This window comes from Miniopterus schreibersii (genome assembly GCF_964146895.1).
Source record: "Miniopterus schreibersii genome assembly, chromosome: 11".
NCBI classification, from domain to species: Eukaryota; Metazoa; Chordata; class Mammalia; order Chiroptera; family Miniopteridae; genus Miniopterus; species Miniopterus schreibersii.
This window is the reverse complement of record NC_138111.1, coordinates 10,578,113-10,601,579: the sequence shown is the minus strand read 5'-3', so window position 1 is coordinate 10,601,579 and position 23,467 is coordinate 10,578,113. Positions and strand designations below refer to the sequence as shown.

General features: G+C 52.1%; 1 protein-coding gene across 4 annotated transcripts in view; it reads left to right on the top strand.

Annotated features, from left to right (window-relative positions):
• AKNA (AT-hook transcription factor) overlaps positions 1–23,467 on the top strand; it is a 50,535-nt gene that overhangs the window by 19,543 nt on the left and 7,525 nt on the right. For 3 of the 4 annotated variants that reach the window (XM_081152532.1, XM_081152533.1, XM_081152531.1), the window contains 14 exons: positions 968–1,042; positions 6,362–6,518; positions 7,258–7,415; positions 9,805–9,864; positions 11,861–11,988; positions 12,436–12,643; positions 14,421–14,575; positions 14,680–14,862; positions 15,644–15,890; positions 16,673–16,779; positions 17,476–17,684; positions 19,005–19,164; positions 22,170–22,352; positions 23,251–23,366. In XM_081152532.1, the coding sequence (XP_081008658.1) occupies positions 968–1,042; positions 6,362–6,518; positions 7,258–7,415; positions 9,805–9,864; positions 11,861–11,988; positions 12,436–12,643; positions 14,421–14,575; positions 14,680–14,862; positions 15,644–15,890; positions 16,673–16,779; positions 17,476–17,684; positions 19,005–19,164; positions 22,170–22,352; positions 23,251–23,366 (2,146 nt within the window). The remainder of the gene's footprint in view (positions 1–967; positions 1,043–6,361; positions 6,519–7,257; positions 7,416–9,804; positions 9,865–11,860; positions 11,989–12,435; positions 12,644–14,420; positions 14,576–14,679; positions 14,863–15,643; positions 15,891–16,672; positions 16,780–17,475; positions 17,685–19,004; positions 19,165–22,169; positions 22,353–23,250; positions 23,367–23,467) is intronic. The other variant, XM_081152534.1, reaches the window with a different exon arrangement.

Genomic DNA, 23,467 nt, shown 5'->3' with positions numbered 1-23,467 from the left:
TTGTCCTGCGTACTGTCAGTGTAGAGCTGGAGGCTTTTTCGGGTTGTAATCACCTGTTTATTTCCCCTCCACACAGGTAGGGAGTTTTAGGCAAGAGCACATCATGAGTGGTCCCCTCAGGAGGCAGGGGATGCCTGATGGCCTGTCAACTGTGCTGTGAGTGGCCACTCATGGCCATTTTATTGCCTTGATCCAGTCCTTCATTTGGGGTGACAAATGGTAGTAGCCTCATGCTATCATTCCTTTGTTTATTTGATGGAAATTTTCTGTAAAGTAAAACTTGCCCTCATCAACTATTTGATTACCAAGGTCTTGTTCACATGGGAAAGACAGGAGAGATGCTTGATTCTGTTCTTCTAACTGCATTTTCAGAACAATGCATCGCTTCCCTACCATCCCTCGGAGGTGACCAGTGACACTTGTTCTTGCTTTCCCACAGTAATGACTTGTTTTAACGAAGCCCTTCAGTTTTGTTTAAGGCAAATAGTGACTCTGAGTAGATGCAACTGTCATTTTCAAGTTTTCTATTCTACCAAGGGGACCCTTGATCATTCATTCATTCAGCCATTAAAATGTATTTATTAAGCACACACTACTTAAGCTGCAAGTAGGGAGATGGGGAAGACAGATGTGGGCCTACCCACAGAGCCCACAGATGGGCACGGGATCTGGATGTGAGTAGTTGTGGTCCTCTGTGATGGGGGTCACTGTGCATCGAGGTACAGCCGCCCAGGGGCCCTCCTCCCTGACTCATTGTCAGGACGGTGGGAGGGCTGCTGGCTGAGTTGCCCTGCTGCCTCTGACACCCCAGAATTTTCCCGTGGGGTTCTGCATTATACATGATCCCAACACTGAACTTTTTCACTTTGAGGAACCCAGAAGCCCCTTTGGGGGAGTGGGTTCCCTGTGAGGGGCCTCGCAGCGAGGACCCTAGGCAGGTGACCACTTTGCTGTCCCTCTCCTGCAGGAGGACTACCACAAGCTCCTCACCAAGTATGCCGAGGCGGAGAACACCATCGACCAGCTGCGCTTGGGGGCCAAGGTACCGGCTGGATGGGGTGGAGGTGTGGGCCCTGGCCTCCTGCAGATGACACTTTCCTACAGTCTGCGAGAGGGGCCACTGCCTCCTGGGGATAGTGGAACCCAGTCCTTCCTTTTCTACCACAGAGTTACTCCGTGACCTTGGCCAGCGGTCTCCAGGCCCAATCTCATTTATCGTTGATGAGTTTGATGCCCTTGAATCCTAGAATCCAGGGTCCCTATAGATTTTACCAGAGGCTCTCTCCTTCTAGATGAGCTCTGGGTTAAGATCACTTGGGCTTAATTCCTGAATCCATTACTGATCAGCTGTGTGACCTTAAGGGAGTTACTTGGGCTCTCTGAGCCTCAAGGAAGTAGTACAGAATTTCTTCTTAGCCCCTGGTGTTCATTTCCTGAGCCTGATCCTTCCTGGGTCACAACTCTGCCTTCCTGCTTCCCCACGATTGACTTCAGCCTCTCCCCTCGCCCCCTGACTGAGTGCTGAGTGAGTGTGGCGTGTGTAGCAGGGGAGCATGGAGGAGAAATCCACCCACCTGAGTAGAGCTGGCTGCCAGCCTGCCCAGCCCCCACCGCAGCTTGGGGGGAGGCTGTGGGACCTTCCCCTTTTCTGGGGTGAGGCAGGAAGTGAGACCTGCGGCTGCCCCTGTGGTTTCCTGCCTTCCCCTCCCTCCTGTTGCCCCATCAGGTAGCAGTGGAGGAGGGGGTGGGAGCTGAGGTGCAGAGATGCAGACCCTCCGCCTCCCTGGCCTCCTCTCTCTGGACCCTCACTTGGGCCTGCCCCCGCCATGCTCCAGGACCCCTCCGGCCACAGGGCTGCTCTCAGCCATCTAGAAGTGCCCCCCTGAAGTGTGGGCGGAAGCAGCCATGATAAGAAAGCGGAAGGGGCCCTGTCCTGGGAGCAGTTCTCTGGTCCCCACATGGGCCTCCTTGGATGCATCTGTAAAAGGGGGTTAATCAGACCTTCCTCTGGGAAGCCAGTGGGCTCTACCCGGTAACTTAAGCCCCCTTACAGCTCTGAACTGCTGAGCTGGATTCAGGGGTGTTGGGAGGACAGTAGAGGGGCTGGGTGAGGCACCCTCTCCCAGGAAACCACATTTTCATGACTACAGACCCCTGGAAAGTTCTGGGGAAAGGAACTACCATCAAGTCCAAGCCCTCAACTCCCTGTTGTACAGATTGGGGAACTGGGACCCCAGGAGAGGCAGAGGCTGCCAGAGGTCATGGTCAGGGGCAGAGGCTCAGGCATCTCCTTCCTTCCTCACTTCCTTCATTCCTCCTGTACTGATTAAGGGGATGAGTCAGTTCAGGGAAAGCAGGACCTGGCACCTGGCGAGTCTTCCTTAGAGACGGGGAATATTATTATTAATAGTGTTTCTATGAAGGTGTTTATTGGGTGCCCATGTGCCAGGCACAGTGCAGGCACGGGGAGGGGTGGGCACAGTGGGAGCACAGCCTGGTGCCTCCTCTCATGGGCTCCCCCAACCCAGTGGGGACTGGGGTGTCCCTATATGCAGTCACCCCTGGTGACTGAGACCCATCAGGAGGGAAGGTAGGAGAGGCTGGGAGCAATTCAGTGCCAGCTCACCTACTCCCACTTTCTGGGAAAAGGCCGCCTTGGCCTGTGGGTTCTCCTCAAGAGAAGGGTAGGCACAGGTGAGCTGGATTATTCTAGAAGCAGGACAACATGTTCCTGGACACCCAGTCTCACAGCCGCCCTGGGGGGCAGTAAGGCAGGGCTCACCATCCCAGCATGCTGAAGACACGGAGCTCAGGTGGGGAGGGAACTGGCCTGGTCCCGCGGGGCCGAGAGCATCCAGCCAGGCTTCTCGCTCTATCCAGGGCTCTGTGGACTCAACCCCACAGGCTCCAGAGACCCTGGGGGTGCTTTCTGCTCAGAGCCCTTGTCAGGGAGGCCAAGGTGGTCCTGCTTCTTCAGGCTGAGCTGGCCCAAGTGACCTCCCCTGGACCCGCTGAGCCCCTCACTCTGCTCAGAGTCCCCTGGGGAGGGCTGCACCCACATGGGAGGGAGCCAGGCTGGGGATGGTGCCTTGGGCACCCGGGCCAGGCCTGGCAGTGGGTGGCCAGCAGCAGTGGGGGCCCAGGGGAAGGAGACTGGCCTTCGCTGAGCAATGAAAGGTGTCTGGCCCAGGCCAAGTGCACCACCAGAGTCACCTCACTTGATCTTGTTCCCAGGAGGAGACTGAGGCTCAGCCAGGGGGAGTGGTTTGCGCACATCCCACAGCTGGCAAGGGATTAAAATTTGGGGTTTAAACCCAGGTCTACCTGCTTCCAGAGTTGGTGCCCTTCCCCATGCTGGGCGAGCCCATCAACAGGTCTGAGGCAGGAGTGTGGACCAGACGGAATGGTGATGTTACAGTAATAGTAACAGTAGTAATAAGTGATGGTAAAGCAATTTATCCTGGGGGACACTGAGGTACAGAGAGGTTAAGTAATGTGCTCAAGATCACTCAATAAGTAGTTGCCAGAGCTGGGTTTGAGCCCAGCAGTCTGGCTCCAAAGTCCACTTTTAACACCACACTGTCTAGTGGAACCAGACTGGGTTCTATAGCTGGGGAGGCTGATCAGGAAGTCCCATGGCCTGGCCTGACCTGGGAGCATCCCTGGATCCAGACTGTGTGGGGACAGGGAGCCAGGGTGGTCAGGAGTCACTGCCTGGCTGTTCTCTACACCAGTGTAGGGCCAGAGTTTATGATCTCACACATTCTATGCCCGGTGGCCACCTCCCCACAGGCAGCCTCTGTCCCCCATCTCAGCTGCCTCTCAGCTGCAGGGGGATCTGGGAGGCTGAGGAAACCAGAAATTACCCCAGAAAAAATCTGCCTTTCCTAAAAGTATATGTTCTGATGGCCACTAGTTGGTCCAGAAGCCCCTGGTGGAGGTGGCATATGGTGGTGGTGGTGGGGGGTGGCAAGAGAGGTTTCTGTGTTCAGAGGAATTGGGGAAACATTTCCTATTCTGGCCATTCCCTCCACTTCTTCACCCCATTCATAAAGCCCATTAGCATTTTAAAGGCTGGGAGAAACCCATCTGTGCAGAGTGTAGTCAGTTATTTAACCCAATGTTTCCCACACTCACTGATTCACCCCTTCATTGAGTAACCCCTCTGAGAGAGCTAGTCCAGCCTTGGGGAGCACCATGGGACACGCTGGCCCGGCGTTGGGTCCCGGCTGTGTTCTGGGAGACAGCTCAGCAGCTGCCCACAGCCACCCTCAGCTCCCCCCTTCAGGGCATCTGTACAAGCCTTTGGCCCCTCTGCTTCAAACTCCTCTGATCCCTAAAACAATCGGGCCTCGGGCTGGAAGCTGCCTGTCCTTGTTGCTCCTCAGGTTGGGCCTTGGTGGGCCCGATCTGAGGCTGGAGGAGGGACAGGTGAGACAGGGACACAGAGGACTGGGCTTCCCCCAGATTTGAGTCACTCTGGGAAGAGAGGGGTGCTGGTGGGCAAGGCCCCACAGTCGGGTCTGAGCAGATGGCTGAGGGGATTATTAAAATCCAGCTTTGTTCTTATTAGAGGCCGGGCCTGAAAGAGGAGGAGGCAGCTGGAGGCGGGATGGGGCTGTGGGATGTGGGATTGGAGGGGGGAGTACGCCCAAGTGACGATGCAGGGCCATTGTCCTCACTTTGGAGCAGATTTTCTGCCACAACCAGGACGTGAAGAGCAACTTAAACAGGGATAGGCTGCCTCCCTGGAGGCTAGGGCGCTCCCTCCACCAGGCCCAGCCTGAACTGCCCGCTTCTGACCTTGGGAAAGCGCCAGGCAGTAAGATAAGCTGCCTGACATCTTGAGGAGCAGGGGGCACTGAGGCGCCACAAGGGAGTAGCTTTTCCAGGGACCTGCCTGGGGGTGGTGATCAATGGTGATGATGGTGATGGTGGTGGTGATGGTGATGGTGGTGGGGATTATAGTGATGATGGTGGTGGTGATGGTGGTAGGGATTATAGTGATGATGGTGATGATAATGGTGGTGGGGATTATAGTGATGATGGTGATGATAATGGTGGTGGGGATTATAGTGATGATGGTGGTGGTGATGGTGGTGGGGATTATAGTGATGATGGTGATGATAATGGTGGTGGGGATTATAGTGATGATGGTGGTGGGGATGGTGGTGGGGATTATAGTGATGATGGTGGTGGGGATGGTGGTGGGGATTATAGTGATGATGGTGATGGTGGTGATGATGATGGTGTTAATGGTGATGCTGATGGTGATGGTGATGGGAGTTAAGTGATGATGGTGATGGTAGTGATGGTGATCATGGTGGTGATAGTCGTAATAATGGTGATGAATATGAGGGTGGTGGCTGCTGTTTACTGAGCACTTACTTTGTGCACAGAGAGGTTAAGTCAGCTGCTCTAGGACTCAAAGGTGGACATGAATCCAGGCTCTGCAGAGCTCCCATGCTAAGCCAGGAATCAGCAAACTTTCTCTGCTGAGGGCCAGATAATGAATATTTTCAGCTTTGTGGACCACACAGTCTCTATGGTAACGACTCAACTCTGCAGTTGTAGCGTGAAAGCAACCATACACAGCACCTAAAGAAACGAGCATGCCTGTGTTCACTGAAACCTATTCACAATAGGCCACAGTTTGCCAGCCCTGCTCTGAACCATGGTACGGTACACGGGTCTCTAATTTTGAGCTTCACATGGTCCTCCTTGGCTGGCGGCCTGCTCCAGACCCCGCTCTCACATGCTGGGCTATCCAGCACGCCAAACCCATCGCAGCCACGGCGATCTGCTACAGCCCAGAGCTCGTTTACTTGCTGCTTTACTTCTCCACTCAGACAGCCCATGATTATTATTAGAAAGTTTTCAATTACAAATATTACATCATTATAATATAATTACACTTGCTCTATGCTAAAGATTATATTCATTATAATATTATTATGGTTATAGTATAAATTATTATAACAAATATTTAAAAATTATTAATATTAAAAAAGGGAGACTTTGGGGTCAAAGCTAGGTTATAATCACAGCCCAAGGATTTATCAGCTGGAGATTTTGTGTTAGTGACTTAACCTCTCTGAGTCTCAATTTCCCCTTCTGTAAAATGGGTATGATGGTCCCTATCCTGCCTCTCTCTGGGGACTACCATAAAGAGAGAATGAAATGTAAGCCCTTCAAGGCCCAGTGTTTGGCTTCCCTACCCAAGGGCTCCACTGAAAGGTAGCATTTATTATTACAGGCATGTTTGTTGAGAGCCTGAGTGATAGTGTGAATGAGGTAAGGCCTTTTGGGTGGGTTTGCCCCAATCCTAACTTGGCCCTGCCTGTGCCTCTCCCGCTAACAGGTGAACCTGTACTCAGACCCGCCCAAGCCCAGCCACAGCATCCACACAGGCATGATGTCCCAGGGGACCAAGGTCTTGTCCTTCACCATCCCACAGCCCCATTCTGTGGAGTGGTGGCCGGGGCCTACTGAGGCCCCACAGGCATCTGAGGCCTCAGGTGAGTCTAGGAGAGGAGACATGGCAGAGGGCTCCTTCTGCATGTGGTTCTAATCTGGGGCACTTGGTTCACCCCGGGGTGGCACTGGTTTCAGGCCAGGGGAGGGAGGGATGTGAGACCCCTTTCTGGACCCTTTGACTTGAAGAGGTTAAATGGAGATGTGGAGAGTACCCTGCTTTAAGCCAACAGCCTGGGGGACCCCCTCCCTCTGCCCTCACTTAGCAGTTGGGTGATCTTGGGCGAGTGGCACGGCAAAGAGCAGTGTCACCGTGGAACCCACATGGGGGCCAGGCCCTGTGCTCAGCCTTTCGGCACATGACCCCCATTGATCCCCAGTTCATCTCCATGGCTGGGGGCACACTGGTGTTACCCCATTCACAGTTAGAGAGGCAAGGCTTGGAGAGGGGAGCACATGCTGCAGGCCACACTGCTGCACGGGAGAGGGTTGGGATTGGAACCCGTGTCCTTCTGAGTTAGAGCCACACCATTGCCTGGGAGCCCCGGGGCCTGGCCGGGCTCCAGCTGTGTGATCCGGGCCAGATCCAGCCCTTGTTGTCTCCTGTAAATGGGGCCAGCACTGCCCAGCCCACTTCTATGGGCCTGGGTGAAGATGGCACAATTGTGAGATGACTGAGCTGGAGCTCGATGATGGAGACAGTGGTTTTGAGGTGTGGCTTCAGTGTCACTGCACCAGGAAGGACTGTTTTTGGCTCCAGTGCTCAGTGGTTGCATATTCCAGGGTGGTCGTCAGCTCGAGGAGACCTGAACCCCTCCTCACCCTCCAGTGCACCCACCCCAGGGTGTCTTCCGGAGAACCACCTGGGCATCCCCCAGGACCAGCCCTCAGCAGACCCGACCCAGGCGCTGTCTTCTCAGGCAAGGCGGTTCCTGGCCAAGGTGAGTGGAACCCCAGCTTCGCCAGGTGGGACATGAATCACCCGGAGAAAGCAGAACCTCTGCCGGCTTAGATGAGAACGCTGTGAGGCTCACTTGTCCCTCCCCTGCCAGAGTTAACGTGCTCATGTCAAACATGTGAGCCTCTCCCCTGGTTTTAGAGGCCACATGGCTCCAGCCTCCTCCTTGTCACCCAGCACTAGGGTTAACTCCCTTTTGGGCATTGTGTCTCATCAAAGTCCTTCCTGTTGTGCTTGAAAATGTCTCCTGGCTCGCCCCCAGGGGACACTGTCAGCTCTCAGGGTTCTGGAAGGGTATAGAATTTCTATTGGATCTTTCCTCTTCAGGCCAAATCACCCCACTTTCTTAGTTCACTTCAGTACAGAAACCAATTCTCAGTCACCTCTCAAAGGGCCTTTATATTTTCATCGGGCATCCAAATAACGGTGGATTGTTTGCAGGTCTGTTTATAGCTACACACTTGGCCTTATTCCAAAAGGGACTTAGAAAATACATGCATTATAACTACATTATACAAACGGAAGTGAGGAAACTGGGGCAAAGAGGAAGTAAGGATAGAAAAAAAAATAACTATTCTTCTGGATCCTGAACACTGCCAAATTCATGTTCAGCTTTGAGCTTCCTAGTTGTCAATGCAAAAAAGGAAATGAAGTAGTTACATATATCACCATGTTCAGAAAACTAATTCCTTCAAAGAAACACCAGCATTTTTTTTTTTATAACAGCTTTATTGGGATGTAATTCACTTATTTAAAGTCAATGCTTCAGTGATTTTTACTGTGTTCACAGTCATGCCCTATCACCACAATCAATTTTAGAACATGTTCTTCATTAGCCACTTCCCCCAGCCCCTGGTGGTGGTTCATCTACTATCTGTCTCTTTGGGTTTGCCCCCTGGACATTTCATATAATAGTTGTCCTTTTGGGTCTGGCTTCTTTCACTTAGCATGATGTTTTCAGGCTCATCCCTACTGTAATAGCATGAATGTCACCACCACTCTGAGTCCTGTAACTGGAGAGATGCTTCTCCTTGTTCTGTGTGTTGTAAAGTGAAGCAAAGCCAAGGCCATCACACTGAACAGGAGCCGGGACACCAGCTGACCCCTCATGGTCCAGAGCCTTACTGTCTGATACAGGAGCCCTAGTCACGTGGCTGAGTGCTTGACCCATGGCCAGTCCAAACTGAGGTGTTCTGTAAGTGGAAAACACAGACTGAATTTCAAGGACTCCGTGTGACAAAAAGAAAATATCTCACTGATAATTTTTTTGTATTGATTACATGTCGAAATAGGAGTTGAGGTTTATAAAATATATTATTGAAATGAATTCACCTGTTTCTACATTTTTAATATGGCATCTAGAAAATTTGAAATTAGATACATGGCTTTCATTATATTTTTATTTTATGTTATGTAGATTTTATAATGTAATTATATTATATAAATATTTATGTTACTTTTCAACACTGATCTAGATAGAGCTTTCCCAGAAATGATCCCTGAATCATCTGTGGCCTTTTTTCCTAATTAAAATATTTGTTGTAAAGATAATAGATGCGCATGGTGAAGACCCTCACATAGTACATAGCTGTGTTCAGTGAAAAGTCTTCCTCCTGCCCCTGCCCTTCTGTTCATGCAAAAACATTCACAGGTACCCATGCATTTATAGAAATGGACACACAAGTATACAGTATCTTGACTTTTTTAATGCCCCAAATTTGAATATTTATTTCTGGGTAGGCAATAATTCACTTTGTTCAAAGTTTGAAGGAAACATCCCATCCCTGCCCTTCCACCACCCAGTTCTCTCCAGAAGCAATTAATGTTTTAGTGTCTTGCATCCTTCCAGAGACAATTTATCATATACAAGCAGTCGTATTTATAGGTTTCCTTTTTTATTCTCCACATATTTTATACAGATGGTTACATACTAGAAACACTGTCCTGGTCCTGGAGGCATTTATGCATCAGAACGTACAAGTGTCTTTCTCTTTTTGCTGTGTGCATACTATTCCACAGACAGGCATTAAACTGTTTCCCCCCCCCCCGGCCCCCGGCCCCCCCCCCCCCCCCCCCGATCATGCTGCAGTAAATATCCTGCCTCACAGGTCTTCATGCACACGAGTGAGAATGCTTTGCTGCCGATAAATTCCCAGAGGCTCCCCTTTAATGTTCCCAAGGCTGCCATGGCCGAGGTGGGCGATGAAGTCAGTTTCTGGCACACGCCTCTGCATGCTTGGCAGAAACTCACACCCCGAGGCAGGGCCCAGCTCTTCGTGCCAAGGGGCGAATGTGGCCGGGTGCGGGAGGCGCAGGGCTCGCCTTCAGGGCCTGGGTAACAGAGCGCGTTTCCTTCCCCTCCCAATGTGCAGGTGGAGTCCTTCGTGGGCCTGATGCAGGCAGGACGGCTGACACCCCAGGAGCAACTCAAGGTACCGCCCACTTCAGGGGATGCCCCTAGAGCTGCCAGAAAACCGCTCTGTGTCCCACCGCAGAGTCTCTGAAGCCTCACTGGCTGCCAGACGGGCCAGAGGATCCCAGATACAGTGTCTACAGTGTCTCCTTTGAGAAGAAACAGCCTCTCTTAGCTTCCCGTGATAATGATCATTGTATCGCAATAGTTACCATGTGCTGAGCAATGATGGTGGTGTGCCAGGCACCGTGGCAAGCTTTTTAAGTACATTATTTCATTCTACCATCATAACCCAGCATGGCAGTCAGTGATCACCCCCGTTTAACTGGGACAGAGCTGAATCAGAGAGGTGACTTGAAGGTCACACAGCTAATAGGCAGCGGAGCCTGGTCTGTCTGATTCCCAAGCCCAGCGTCACAATCACTGCCCTGCATGGCTTCCCACCAATTATCCTGCTCTCAGCAACCAGAGGAGGCCTTTTCTTTTTTATTTTCTTTATTATTATAGTAATTGCTAAAACATTGAAAACTAGGAGTGGGGGGGAATGGGGAAGACCCCCGATCTAACCATTATTGCTTACTTCCTTTTGGACTTTGGTATTTCTAGGTAACTATCATCATATATAAAGTTTAGGTTTGTGCTGTATCAGCCAGGGTCCCAGAGGAGCAGATGGAGCTTTCCAAGCTGGGAGTGTAGGGGTCAGTGAAGGGGCATTTAGTAGGGGTGTGGCAGCATTGGGGGCCCAGCGACTAGTACGTGTCCGGGGCCACTCCCTGCCAGGTCTCTCTCCTCTTGCCCGGTGACCTCTCACAGGTGCCTCCCACTGGACATACCCCACAGGAAGCCAGCATGTAGGGAGCCCAGTTGACACTCGAGGCACAGAACAGGGTGGGGAGAGAGAGGACCCAGAGGGACAGATGCAACACACCTGGTGTGTAGGAAATATTACTTACGGCGCGAGTATTTCCCTCTGCTATAGTATAGATGTCACATGCATTTTTCAATTACAAACATGTGATATGTATTATATTATCTCATCCAGTGGATGATCAAGGGCCTTGAAAATAAAAACCATTCCTTTTCTTCCCCTCTATCCTAATTCCTTCATATACAGGGGGGTTGGGAGCTATTGGAAGATCAAGCTTGACCGGGGCCTCTGGGGGCTGGACTCTAGGTTGTCCTTGGCCTCGGTCTGTCGTCAGCATAGAGTGAGCGGGATGGGGTGAACTTAAGCTAGGGATAGTGATCCCACCGCCCATGGTTTTAGCCATGTGTTAGCTATTATCACATTTACTGTGTGATCCGGGCATAATCATTAGGCCCATGAGCTCTGGAGCCAGAGGAACTGGGTTCAAATCCTGCTCTATAACTTGCTCACTGACTGTGTGACCATCACCAGCTTAAATAGTCTCTCTGTGCCTGTTTCCTCCACTTTAAATGAAGATGACAGTACACCCCTCTCATTAGGGTTGTGTTCAAGGTTAGATGAATAAAGTGAAGTGAGTGAGCACAGACCCTTAATGCTCAGTGATGCTATTTATCATTGTTAGTATTATGATGGTGATAATATCATTCATTATTATGATCTATAAGGATCTAGGAAAGAGTAACTAAAGTTTCAAAACCCATAGTGTTACAAATCAAGAATGAAGACCATGGTCTCTCAAGTACTAGGTCCTTACGGGGACACCGATAGCATATTTGACACCACAACTGTCATGGAACATTGGGGTTTGTGTAGTTCTACCCAGGAAGAACTGATGCCCTGGGGAGCTGGGGCCGAGGCTCTGCGCCATGCCTCTCCTGTGCCAGTCTGGTGGCAGATAGCTTGACCAGGGCAGGCAGGCTCCAGAGGTCCCAGCCCCAGCCTCCCAGGGACTGAGGGGCCCAGAGGCCTCTGCAGAGCCAGGTTGAGCCCCATGGCCCTTCCATGGGCTGTCTTGCCCGCTATGTCTGCAGGGTCGGAGTTCACAGGGACTGGGCACTCAGGTCTTGCTCGCCTGGTGTGGTTTCAGGTCTTCCAGCGGCTAAAGGCTGCCCACTCGGCCCTGGAGGAAGAATACCTGAAGGCCTGCAGGGAGCAGCACCTGGCTCAGCAGCTTGCCGGCTCCAAGGGGACACCTGGGAAATTTGATCCGGGCAGGTACTGCCGGGGAGGGAGGCCTGGGAGGAGAAATGGGGCAGGCCCCTTCCCTCGGTCACCAGGAGAGGCACACTTCATCATCATCATTGATACACTTAGGGGAACAGGGAGAAGTCCTATCCAGATTAGCCACATATACCAGTGGGTGAATATTGAAGGCTGAGATGTGTGTCCTCTGGGCTCACTGCAGTGACAAGTGACTTTGGAGATCAGAACTGAAACCCCTCCTTGGAGAATGGGGAAACTGAGGCCGGAGGGGGAAGGGATTTTCTCAAGGTCCCATAGCCTATTGGTGGCAGATGGAGACTCAGGCTCAGGCCTCCTGATTCCCAGTGTACTAGACCCTCCATGGGCATCCTCTGGGGTCTGCTCTGAAGCACGGCCTACCAGACGCGCCCGATGTGGCTGCCATCCCCAGTCCCCAGTGCTGGTGTTTCCCCATTCCAGGGAGCTAGAGGCGGAGATATTCCAGCTGGGGGTTCACCTGGAAGAACTGAAGGACCATGTGGAACAGAACCAGCAAAAGCCTGAGCGAGCCGAGTCAGACTCACCTCTGGACAGTCCCCTGGCCACGCCCTCTCGCCACCGGCCAACGTGCCTGCCCTCTCCCTCACGACAAGTCCACACGCCAGCCATCCAGACCCTCTGCCTTGAGGTATCGCTTTGCCCCATCACGTTGGTCTGTTCCTTCACTCATCTTCTCATTCATTGACTTCTTTACTGCATATTTATGAAGTGTGCCCCATATGCCAGGACCCATGACATGTGGTAGGAATTCAGTGGGAACAAACAAATAGGTGGCTTCTTCCCCATGGAGTTTTCTGTCTAGTTGAACTAATTAGTTATTTAATTTTTTTTTTTTAATTTTTTTTTCCAAAAAATATATCTTTATTGATTTCAGAGAGAGGAAAGGAGAGGGAGAGAGAGAGAAAAACATCAATGATGAGAGAGTCATTGATCGGCTGCAGCCCGCAACCCGGGCATGTGCCCTGACCGGGAATCGAACCCCGATCACCTGGATCCTAGGCCGACGCTCAACCACTGAGCTATGCCCGGCCAGGCTTTAATTATAATTTTGATCAGTGCCCTGAAGGAGAATTATGGGGTTCTATGAGAGTAGATAACAGGGTAACATAAATGAGTTGGGGGGCCAGATAAACTTGCCTTGAGGAAGTAATGTTTAAGTGAGAGCTGAGAGTGAGTGGGAAGTACCAGATGCAGAAGAAAAGCTATCCAGCAGGGAAACAGCCTGTGCAAAGGGCCTGTGGCTAGAGTATGGAAAGTGAAAGGGCAGTTGTCTGCGAGAGGTGGCTGGAGGGGCAGGCAGGGGCTCCACAATGTAGGGGCTGGTGGTTCACATCATGCATTTGGTCCTAAACTGCTAGGTTTTTCAACAGGACACGACATAAGAGGATTTGCAGGTAGGCCAGTCAGAGATAAGGAGATGGCAGAGCAGATGGAAAGATGAACATGAACTTGAAAGGCTTAGAAGGCATATTTGACTGGACTTGGAATGGTAGTAAGTGGGGAGGGAGCCAAGGATGACCTTCAGGCTTCCAACTTTTGGTACTGGATGGATTTGGGGACTTTTCACCAAGATGGGAGACCCTGGACAAGGGCCATACATGAAAGGGGGTTTGTCGAATTTCCTCTAGTCATCACGGCCCCTGAGAGATGATCACGATCTGTGTTTTGCAAAGGTCGTACAGTTGATGGAGGTGGAGTGTCTGTGCCTTGTAGCTTATGCTCCTGGCCACCTGTGCTGCAAGAACCTGTGTGTTGGGGATTGGAGCAGGAGAACAGGCTGCATGTTGGGTGGGGTGTGGGTTGGTGGGGAGCTGGGGACAGGTAGAATATCCATGACAACTGATATCCTGGGACCCAGTGATTTAAGGGAAATTTTCTCACACTGTGCTCTGCCCCAGAGGGTGGGAAAACTATACCAGGCTCTATCTCATGTACTTACTGCTAAAAGCCCGAGTGCATGAGGGGCCTCCATGTTCCCACAGTGGAGGTGTTTTCGCGGGCTGGATGTCCATACTGGAATGGAGGGGGGTCAGGAGAGATGCTTCTGGCAGGAAATCTGGATTGAAATCTCAGCTCTGCCCCTTACTTCTGTGTGACTTTGGGCAAATCGTTTGTGCCTCAGTTACATGTCTGTAAAACTGGTCATAATAACTGTATGTACTGTTGCAATTGTTATGAAGTGTTGTCTGTATCGTGTCTGGCATGTAGTAGGTGCTCAATTAATGGTAGTTAGTATTGAGGATCATCTGATTCAGCCCCTATATATTGAAGGCACATAAGAAGGGTAATGGAGCTGGTGAGTCTAACCTATATTTTACTCTTCAGTGCCCAGCATGAGTTAGGTCCTTAAGAAGTAATGTTTCAGTATCCGCTGCGTCTCTACTCTCCTCCTTTCTGGCCCCCAGCCCGACGCTACCAGCAGTGACCCCTGCGCGTTGCACATGAATGCGGAGGTGAGCCCTTCTGGCAGTGAGGCGGATGACAGGCCGCTGGGCCTCCCAGCCCCGCTCAGGCACAAGGAGCTGCAGGTGGAGCAAGACTTCCATGGGCTCCTGGAGAGGTGAGCGCCCACCAGGAGCGAGCCGGGTGTCAGGCCCAGTGGCTGGATCTTGGCTGTCCCTGCTGGACAAAGGTCATGCCCCCCCTCTGTGTGTCCTTCTGCAGGTACCTCAGTGTGAAGTCCCTCCCAGAAGCCATGAGGGCGGAGGAGGAGGGGGAGGAGGCGGAGCAGGGCAGAACCCTGGACACTGATGGGTCAGCTCCAGCTCCGGGGAGAACACAGACCTCCAGGCTTCCCTCCAGGAAGCTCCCGGTGCGGGCTGAGAGGAGTCACGGGACGCCCCCCGAGTATGTCCGTGAGCCTGCCCCCCTTGTCCCATACCTACTCTGAAACGATGAGGGTGGTAATTGTCTTAGTGAGCTAGACTGCTCTTCTCTGCATAGAAATGGCTTCCTGACCTGCAGCTCAGCATCTCTGCAGAATGTGGAACGTGGCATTGATAGCACTGGAAGTGACTGTGGGTTGTGTGAGCTGTGAGTTTCAGGAGGCGAGACGCAGCATTAAACAGTATTCTCCTTGTCAGTCTCAGCCCATCTAAGTGCACCAAGGAGAGAGTCTCAGTGCTGCTATGTCTTTCTTGGTCTTCTGAGAGAGAGAGAGAAAGTGTGCACAGGCCTCAGGCACAGAGTCTTTAGCAGGTCACAGGATCTATCTAGAATATGATAATATTGTTTTTGTGTTTATTTTCAAAGTTAGTTTCTATTTGCAACACAAAATACTGGTCTTCATAAAGTCTTTCTGAGTAGACTGAAGTTTGTTGAAATGGCTGAAATCAGGAATTTGGGATGCAAATCCCTGAAGCCCAGGCAACGATGCTCTAACATTTGTTTCCACACTATTTCCCCTGTGGTGTTTTGGATGCATTTTATTTGCATCGCATTTTACAGTTGAGAAAAGTGAGGTTCAGAGAGGGAAGTGCTTTGCCCAAGGTCACACAACTAGAAGATGGCAGAACCAGTGTGGGCATCCAGGAGCATCTGATCAGAGCTGGTGCCCTGGACTGCTTTCCTCCCAGGATAGGGCTGTCTGGCTCATGCCAGGGCTTGACACTCTCACCTTCTCTGCTAGGGAGGCCGTGGAGCAGAGGGTGTCCATGAAACCAGCAGGCTTCCACACATCCATGACCAGAGATGGGCACCTGCTGGGCCTGGGCAAGGCCGAGGCAGCTCCTCCAGGCCCTGGTAGGCCACCCCACTCTCGGGACACCAAGTCTGCAGCATCCCACCAGAGCAGTCTGACCAGCCTAGAGGGAAGCGGCATCTCTGAGCGCCTTCAGCAGAAGTCTCTACTCCAAGCTGGTGGTCCCCAGCTGGAGGTAGGTGTCCACGGGGGATGGACCCAGAACCTCTGAGCGCTTGTACCCTCTGAGCCCACTTAGCACAGCCGGGGGCTGCTCTTGACTCCAGGCCTTGTTTGTGCCTTTAGAGCAGTGATTTTTAAACTGTTATAGGGATCACAGATCACTATGGAAATGAGACTTATGCTATGGAACATGACTTATTCCCAGAGAATAGCACATCTATGTGCATGTACACACACACACACACACATCTGTAGTCCTAATGAGCCCATGGTAAGGACTCTGCCCTAGACCATGAACTCACTGAGGGCAGGCACCTGGGTCACTCTGTTTGTGTTCTCTGTGCCTTGCGTGTGAGGCCTGGTGTGCAGGCAGTTTGATGGATTTCATTTCCCGATTCATTGGGCATCTCTGTAGCAGAAGGGACCATAGCGTCACAAGCCCAGGCCAGAAATGAGCATCTGCTGCCCGGCATGGGACTGCTCTCTTCCATTTCTATTCCTTGGCTCTGGAAATCTAAGTATCCCTCCCCAGGGCCCTGGCTCCCACTCCTCAGGGAAAGGGGACTTGCTCAGGGTCCTCTCAGGCTGCGGAGCACTGTTCTTGGCCTGGCGCTTGTGCTGGGTGCTGAGGACCTGAGGACCCTCACACCCTGGGCCTGCTGTTGGGAGCTGGGCCAGTCTCCCCAGTCCGGTCTGTCAGCCTCTGGAATGTAAGGCCCAGGCCAGGACTCAGAAGGTCTTCCCAGTGTGCCTGGGGCACATTCCTCAGACTTAAAGTGACACTGCCTCTTTCAGGAGTCCTGGATGGCATCCCCCGAGACAGACAGTGGCTTTGTGGGCTCAGAAACCAGCAGAGTGTCGCCCCTCACCCAGACCCCAGAGCATCGGCTCTCCCACATCAGGTACCCTGGGGACCTCCACCATTGTCCCATCAGTGCCAGTCATCTGGGATAGCCTGGGAATTGGGTACCTGTGAGCCCAGAACAGGGGTGGATGGTCTGGGCATTCTTGGAGCCTTCATTCATCCCCCCAACAATGGTTCCTTGCCCCCATCTTCTTGATAGAGGGGAACTGAAGCTTAGAGAAGGAAAGTGACTTGCCTAGGAAATAAATATTTGTTGAGCAGGTAACCGAGCGAACGGTGCATGAATAAAAACTGGGAGGGTGGCATGTGGTGAGCAAAAGACAAAGGCAAAAGGCAGTCAGGGTGACTACCTGGGGAGGAGACCCTGGAGCCCAAAGGGAAGAGAGAGTGCAGAGGGGACTCAGGTGATGGAGCCACCGTGAAGCGTGATGGCCTCCAGAGCCCGGGGCTGGCCCCGCATGTGACCCACATGGCACTCAGGGCTGCATGGGAAGAAAGGATTAGAAATCCTGTTTCTCTGTATATTTTCTAAAAATGAAATTGAGCTTTATGCTTTTGCACAGACGGGTGGGCAGGTGTACAGTTTGCAGTGATTAAGAGAGGCATGTATAATGGGGGTGCATCCTCAGGGTCCTAAAGTCAGCAGGCCATGGGTTTAGGGTACGGAGGGGCTCGGAGGCTGTGATCTCTCTCTGTGTAACCTCAGTGTGTCTCTTCCTCCGTGATCCCCTAGTGCCCCAGGGACATTAGCCCAGCCCTTCACTGCTTCTGTGCCCCGGGATGCAGCCTCCCAGCCCCAGACCAGGGGTCTTCCGGTCCCCAGAAGAGCCGCTGAGACCAGAGCACCCAGGAGTCGAGCCCAGAGGCACCCCTCCACCCGAGACAGCGCTCCCCGCCAGAGGGCACCCAGCTTCCGCCGGGAGCCGGTGGCAGCCGAGATGGGTGAGTGGGTGCGCCTGGGGTGGCCAGGCGGCCCGGATTAAAGCAAGCCGACAAAAAGCTGGCGTTACCCTTTAGGATACAAAATATCATACAGGTTCATTGTCGGAAAATTTGAAATTACAGGTAGGGCAGACAGAAGTGAACAAAAGAAAAAATTATGCTGAACACTGTCACTGCTGATGTTTTGGTGTAGAACCAAATTTAGTTTTTTTACATTTAAAAATGCATATGAGCCTTTTATTGAAATAAAACACACAGGAAGGAATACGAATTGATGAGTTTTCTCAAAGAGAACACAGACCAGGAAACTCAACATGATCCGAGCCTCAGCACCCCTCAGGCCCCTTCCAGCCGCTCCTACCCCTCCCAAGGGAGCCACTGCCCTGACTTCTGAAAACTCTCATTAGCTTCGCCTCTTTTTAAGGTTCATAACTTACAACTTTTTATATTAAACTTTAATTTAAAGCTTTATTAATTAACTATAGATTTACAGGCAGTTGTTAGAAATCATACAGTGAGACCCCATGTGCCCTTCACCCGAGTTCCCCCAGTGCTAACATCCTGCAAAATTACAGTGAGTGTTGCAGCCAGATACTGGCATGGCCTCAGTCAGGACCTCTCACATTGCCACTTTAGAGACATGCCCACTTCCCTCCTGCCTCCACCCTCTCCTTAGCTCCTGGTAACCACCAATCTGTTCTCCGTGTCTATAATTTTGTAATTTCTAGGATGTTGGAATCGTAAAATATATGTCCCTTTGGGACTGGGTAACTCTGTGGAGCTTTATCAGATTGTCCCACGTATTAGTGGTTTGTTCCTTTACCTATTGTTGAGTAGTATTCTAAGGGCTCATGGTTTTTAATGCATGGGCCAGATTAGTGGCCTTAACCTCTGGCCTCCCATCCCTTTGAGAGGCTGAAGTGATGAACATTCTCCCCCAAAACATGCTCCCGGGCAAAGGTGTGACTGTAATTTCAGAGAGAGATGGAGGCTCTGATAGAAAGATGCGTGACAGAATCAGGGGGACCCACGTGAGGAACAGTGAGCTCTTTGTAGGGGGAGGGTACTGGAGACTTGGATCTGATGCTAAAATAGTGGACAGTGGGGGGCATTCCAATTACAAGCAGCTTAGCAGGCCTAGCTTAGCACCCAAACTCCAGCAAAAACCACATCTTCTGGTTTGGAGGTTAGTGGGTCACTGACCTCATCAAGAACTTCATTTGTGACCTCAGCTGGGCACTGTCTCTTTCACCCACCCACATTCTCCCATTGAGGGTCTTCTCCACGGAAACTCACTTTGGTCTTGTCCTGTCTCCCTAGCTGTCCCTGGCTTGCAGTTGGAGGGGAGAAAGCGGATTCCTGAGCAGCTCCACCCCAGCACGGGAGTCAGCCCACCCTCCACCCTGGCCCATGCAGCTGCTGATCTGCCCCATGGACAGACAGACACCACCCCAACCCTCCTCACCAGGACAGGACGAGAGTAAGTCATATGCTTGGGCACTGTATATTCAAGTTCATCATAGAGTCGAGATAGCGGTGCCCAGGGAGGCGGGGGCTTGCTCGGTCCTCGTGTCCAGTGGTGGCTATGCTGGGGCCAGGGGACTCAGGTGTCCCGCCTCCCAGGCTGTTTCTGCAGACCTCATTGATCCAGACTTAGAAGACACATCTCCACCAGTGGGAAACGACCTAGAGGTTCACCTCTATGGTGCAGAAACCTCCCTTCCTGTCCCCCAACATTTCTAGCTAGTGCTAGGCAGGTCAGCACTAGCCGGGGATGTGTTCTCTGCAGTTTATGCATTCATGGTATGAACCGAGAAGAGACTGTTCTTCAGTTCATTCTTTTTAATCCAAGCACAACTTTTCCCCTAAGAAAGTAGTTCCTTGCTTAGTTGAGCAGAAATGGGAAAGTAGGTTGGGCAGCCCTCTTACCTCTCCTCTGAGTTGCTTTTGGCCAGTGATCAAATCACATACCTTTGGTGGGTTGGGGTGTCTGTTCCAGAATCCCAGATGCGCTGGGGAGATAGCTTTGCAGTAACCATCCGAAGCCTCCGCAGCTGTGCAGTCCTGGGGTCTCTGTCACATTGTCTATGTGTAAAGTCAGGTCCAGCTGCTGGCGTTTGGCTTCCAGGTCTGAGTTTAATAAGTGTACTCCTGCGGTCTCCCTGACACCAACATAGGAATCAGAGGCCTATTTTTCCTATGATATGCCAGGCCCTGGGGATGTAATAGTGGACACCACACTGTCCTTAGCCTCATAAGGTTTACCATCTTATAAGATGGACATAGAAACAGGTGGTCACACCTAAGTGTGATAAATACAGTGATGTGGAGAGGCTTGAAGGATTGTTCAAACACAGAGAAGGGGCATTTAGCTCAGTCGGGGGCTTCAGGGAGGGCTTCCTGGAGGGAATGGTATCTCAGCTGAGACCAGAGGGAGAGGCATGAAACAGCATTGCCAGCAGAGGGAACAGCATGTGCAAAGGACTCGAGGGGAGAGGGCACCATCACCTTTGAGGAGTCAAACATTCGTTCTACCAGATCCTTGAGTGCGAGGTGATGGGTGTTGAACAATAAAGGCAGAGAGGTTGATGGGGAGACCTGGGGGGATCTTGGAGGGCCTCAAATGCCATGGTTAGAGATTTGGATGGTGGCTCTGCTCAGAGGTGCTCACTGAAGATTCGTAAATGCATAAAGACTCACCTGAGCACATGAAAGGGTTTTAAGCAGGGGAGTGGTGTGGTTGAGTATACATTTTAGAAAGGGTTCTCTGGTTGCTACAAAGGTGAGAGTGGAGGCCAGGAGACTGTTGAGAAGGCTGCCTCACCAAGGAGAGAGAGAATGGGGCGGGGGGGTGTGGGGTACAGGGGGGCTGCATCTGAGAAGAGCTATCCAGACGTTGGGCCCACAGGACTTGGTAGTTGGTTAACTTTAGGGGATGTACAAGGAAGGAGAAAGGTCTAGAATGACTCTGATCTTTGGCTGGACATCCAGTTGGATGCTGATACAGAGATGGGGAACCCAAGGGGGAGTTAGTTTGCAGGAAAAGATGAATTTCAAGTGCCAGCTCAGTCACTAAAGAATTGTCAGGAAAAGAGATCCGGATACAAAGAAGCCAGAGAGAGCGATACTCAAGTGGGTGTTCCAAGTCCTGGGCCCTCATTCAGAGACCTTCGGCCTGGGACAGCCAGCCAGAGCTGCCCTCCTTCCTGCAGGCAGCACGGGGCCTCCACCCTGCCTTCCAGGGGTTAAATAGAGAAGGAGCTCTGCCTCTCCTGCAGCCACCACCCTCACAGTTTGTCTTAGAAACCTCAACAAGAGTCTCCCTGGGGATTGCCAGGGGAACCAACTGCCCCTGGACACGCACTGCACTGGGGCATAGCTAGAGCAGGAGAGGCTCCCGCTCCCTCTGGCACACTCACCTGAGCGCTGATGTCCCTTGGAGGTGGTACCAGGAGGCACCCATGAGTCCAGGGGCCACCAGGCAAGAGCTCACCCTGAGGGGAATGCCCACCCTGGAAGCTAGCCCCAAGCAATTGATGGAGAGCCCTCCTCCGCCCGGAGGATGGTCGTGCCAAACCATTGGGGCTGGGGTGGGAAGGGGCTTGTGTGTGGGAGTGTCTGGGTGGGATTGTCTGCCACAATGCCAGCGACGCCCTGAGAATGAGACTGGAGATTCAGGGACTGGCCGGAGAGACATGTAAATAGTATTTACTCCCTAGATGCTAGCGGCTCATTGAGATTCCTTCCAATAAGAGGTTGCTCTGTTTGGGGTTCACAGCAATTCCAGCAACCCTTTACTCTGCTCCCGCTATAGCCTGGAGTCCGTTCAGTAACGTTCCCAGAGCATCTGTGAGGCGTAAGGGTCTCGGGCTTGTGAGACGGGGAGGCCTGCTCCTTACCTGCCCATAGCTCACTATCTAGCTGGGGAGGCAGATAGACAAGCAACTTCTGCCAGCAGCCGAGAAATGGGCTGGAACGACATAGGAAGCACTGGGGGGGACCCAGGAGGGAGGGGCTGAGTCAGGGCGGGAAGGGCCCAGGGCTGGATGGATAGTTAGGATTTCTACAGACAGAGGCAGGAAGAGGGAGGGCAGCCCAGGGGCCGAGGCAGGTCGGAAGTCAGATTTTAAAGGGAAGCTTTAGCCAGTGACCTCTGTACTCTGCAGCCTCCTCTCTGTCTTGAGAGTTGGTCACCGGTGGTTCAGAGCAGCAGCTCAGAGTCCCTGCGTGTTTGGACAGGTGAACCTCAAAGAAATTCCTGCTTTGTTCACCTCACTGAATGTGCAGGACATGAACTCAGAGAGGTTCAGGGTGCTTAGCAAGAAAGGTGGACACCCAGGGAAGTTCTAGAATCAAGTAACAGCAGAGCTGGACCCTGTGTCTCCTAGGAGGGGACAAAGGCTGCTCCATTGGGTAGCACCCTGGGGGCGGCTGCAGCTCCGCTCATGTGCATCTGTCCTTTGTTGCCGTCTCCCCCCACCCCAGCCAGGCCATCCGGGAGCTGCAAGAGGAGGTGTCCCGGCTCCGGCTCCGGCTAGAGGACAGCCTGCACCAGCTGCCCCAGGGCAGCCCCACGCGACCAGCGTCCAACTTCGACCGCCCTGCCCGGGCCCGGGACCGGGACCGACCAACAGATTCCCCAGCCGCCTGGGGCTCCCACTATGGCAGGTGGGTGACCCCAAAACTCCCACCCTTGTGCCCTGGTGGCAGCCTCAGAAGGTAGACGTGGTCGGCCCCTGGCTCTCCCCAGATATGTGGACACAGGCACAGCCACACCCCTCTCTCGTTCACCCAATCATTCATTCACTCTTACTTTTTTTTACTGTGTAATATTTGATGCATAAAAATATAGTATACGTGTATGCTAATAATAAAGCCTGGCCCTGGCCGTGTGGCTCAGTAGATAGTCAGCTTGTGTACCAAAGAGTCTCAGGTTTGATTTCCGATCAAGGGCATGTACCTGGGTTGCAGGTTCGATCTCCGGCCCAGTCGAGGAGTATGCAGGAGGCAACCAATCGATGTGTCTCTCTCATGTTGATGTTTCTCTCTCTCTCCCCTCCCTCCCTCCCTTCTACTCTAAAAATCAATGGAAAAAACATCCTCAGCTGAGGATTAACAACAATAAAATAATAACAATAATAATAAAGTCTGATATAATGAATATCCCTGAACTCACACCAACTGGGGAGCTAGAATATTATCAGGACCCTCACCCTCTCCCCCCTCACTCAGTGGACATTCATTCATGATGAGCACATGAAATCGGCTGACTGAATGGTTCTCTGGGCGGGCACGAGGTTAAGGGTTTTATGGACATTGTCTCACTAATCCTTCCAACAGCCCTCTGAGGTAATTACTGTTATTATCCCCACTTGACAGATGAGGAAACTGAGGGTCAGAGAGGCCCAGAGCCGTTTTCTGTGATTCTGTCTCTAGGGTCTTTAGTTTGGACTTCCGTGCTCTCCTCCTCCCATTATAAGTATTTCTCTGGGTTGGCCTTTTCACCGATCATCTTTCAAAGCTGCATAAAACCTTACTTCAGCTCTCTCTCTCTCTCTTTTGCTAGTAAATCCACAGAGAGATTGTCCAGTGAGCCTGGAGGTGCAGAGCAAGCTGTCCCAACAGGAAGGCGGCGAGCCAGGTCTTCCTCGGTGCCTCGGGAGGTGCCCCGACTGTCCTTGAGTGAGTGACCACCTGCTCGGACTGATTGCTGGGGGCCCCAGTCTGGGCGTGTTGGTTCAGTGGTCAGGGCCCAACCACAGCAACAGGCTTAGACGAAGCTT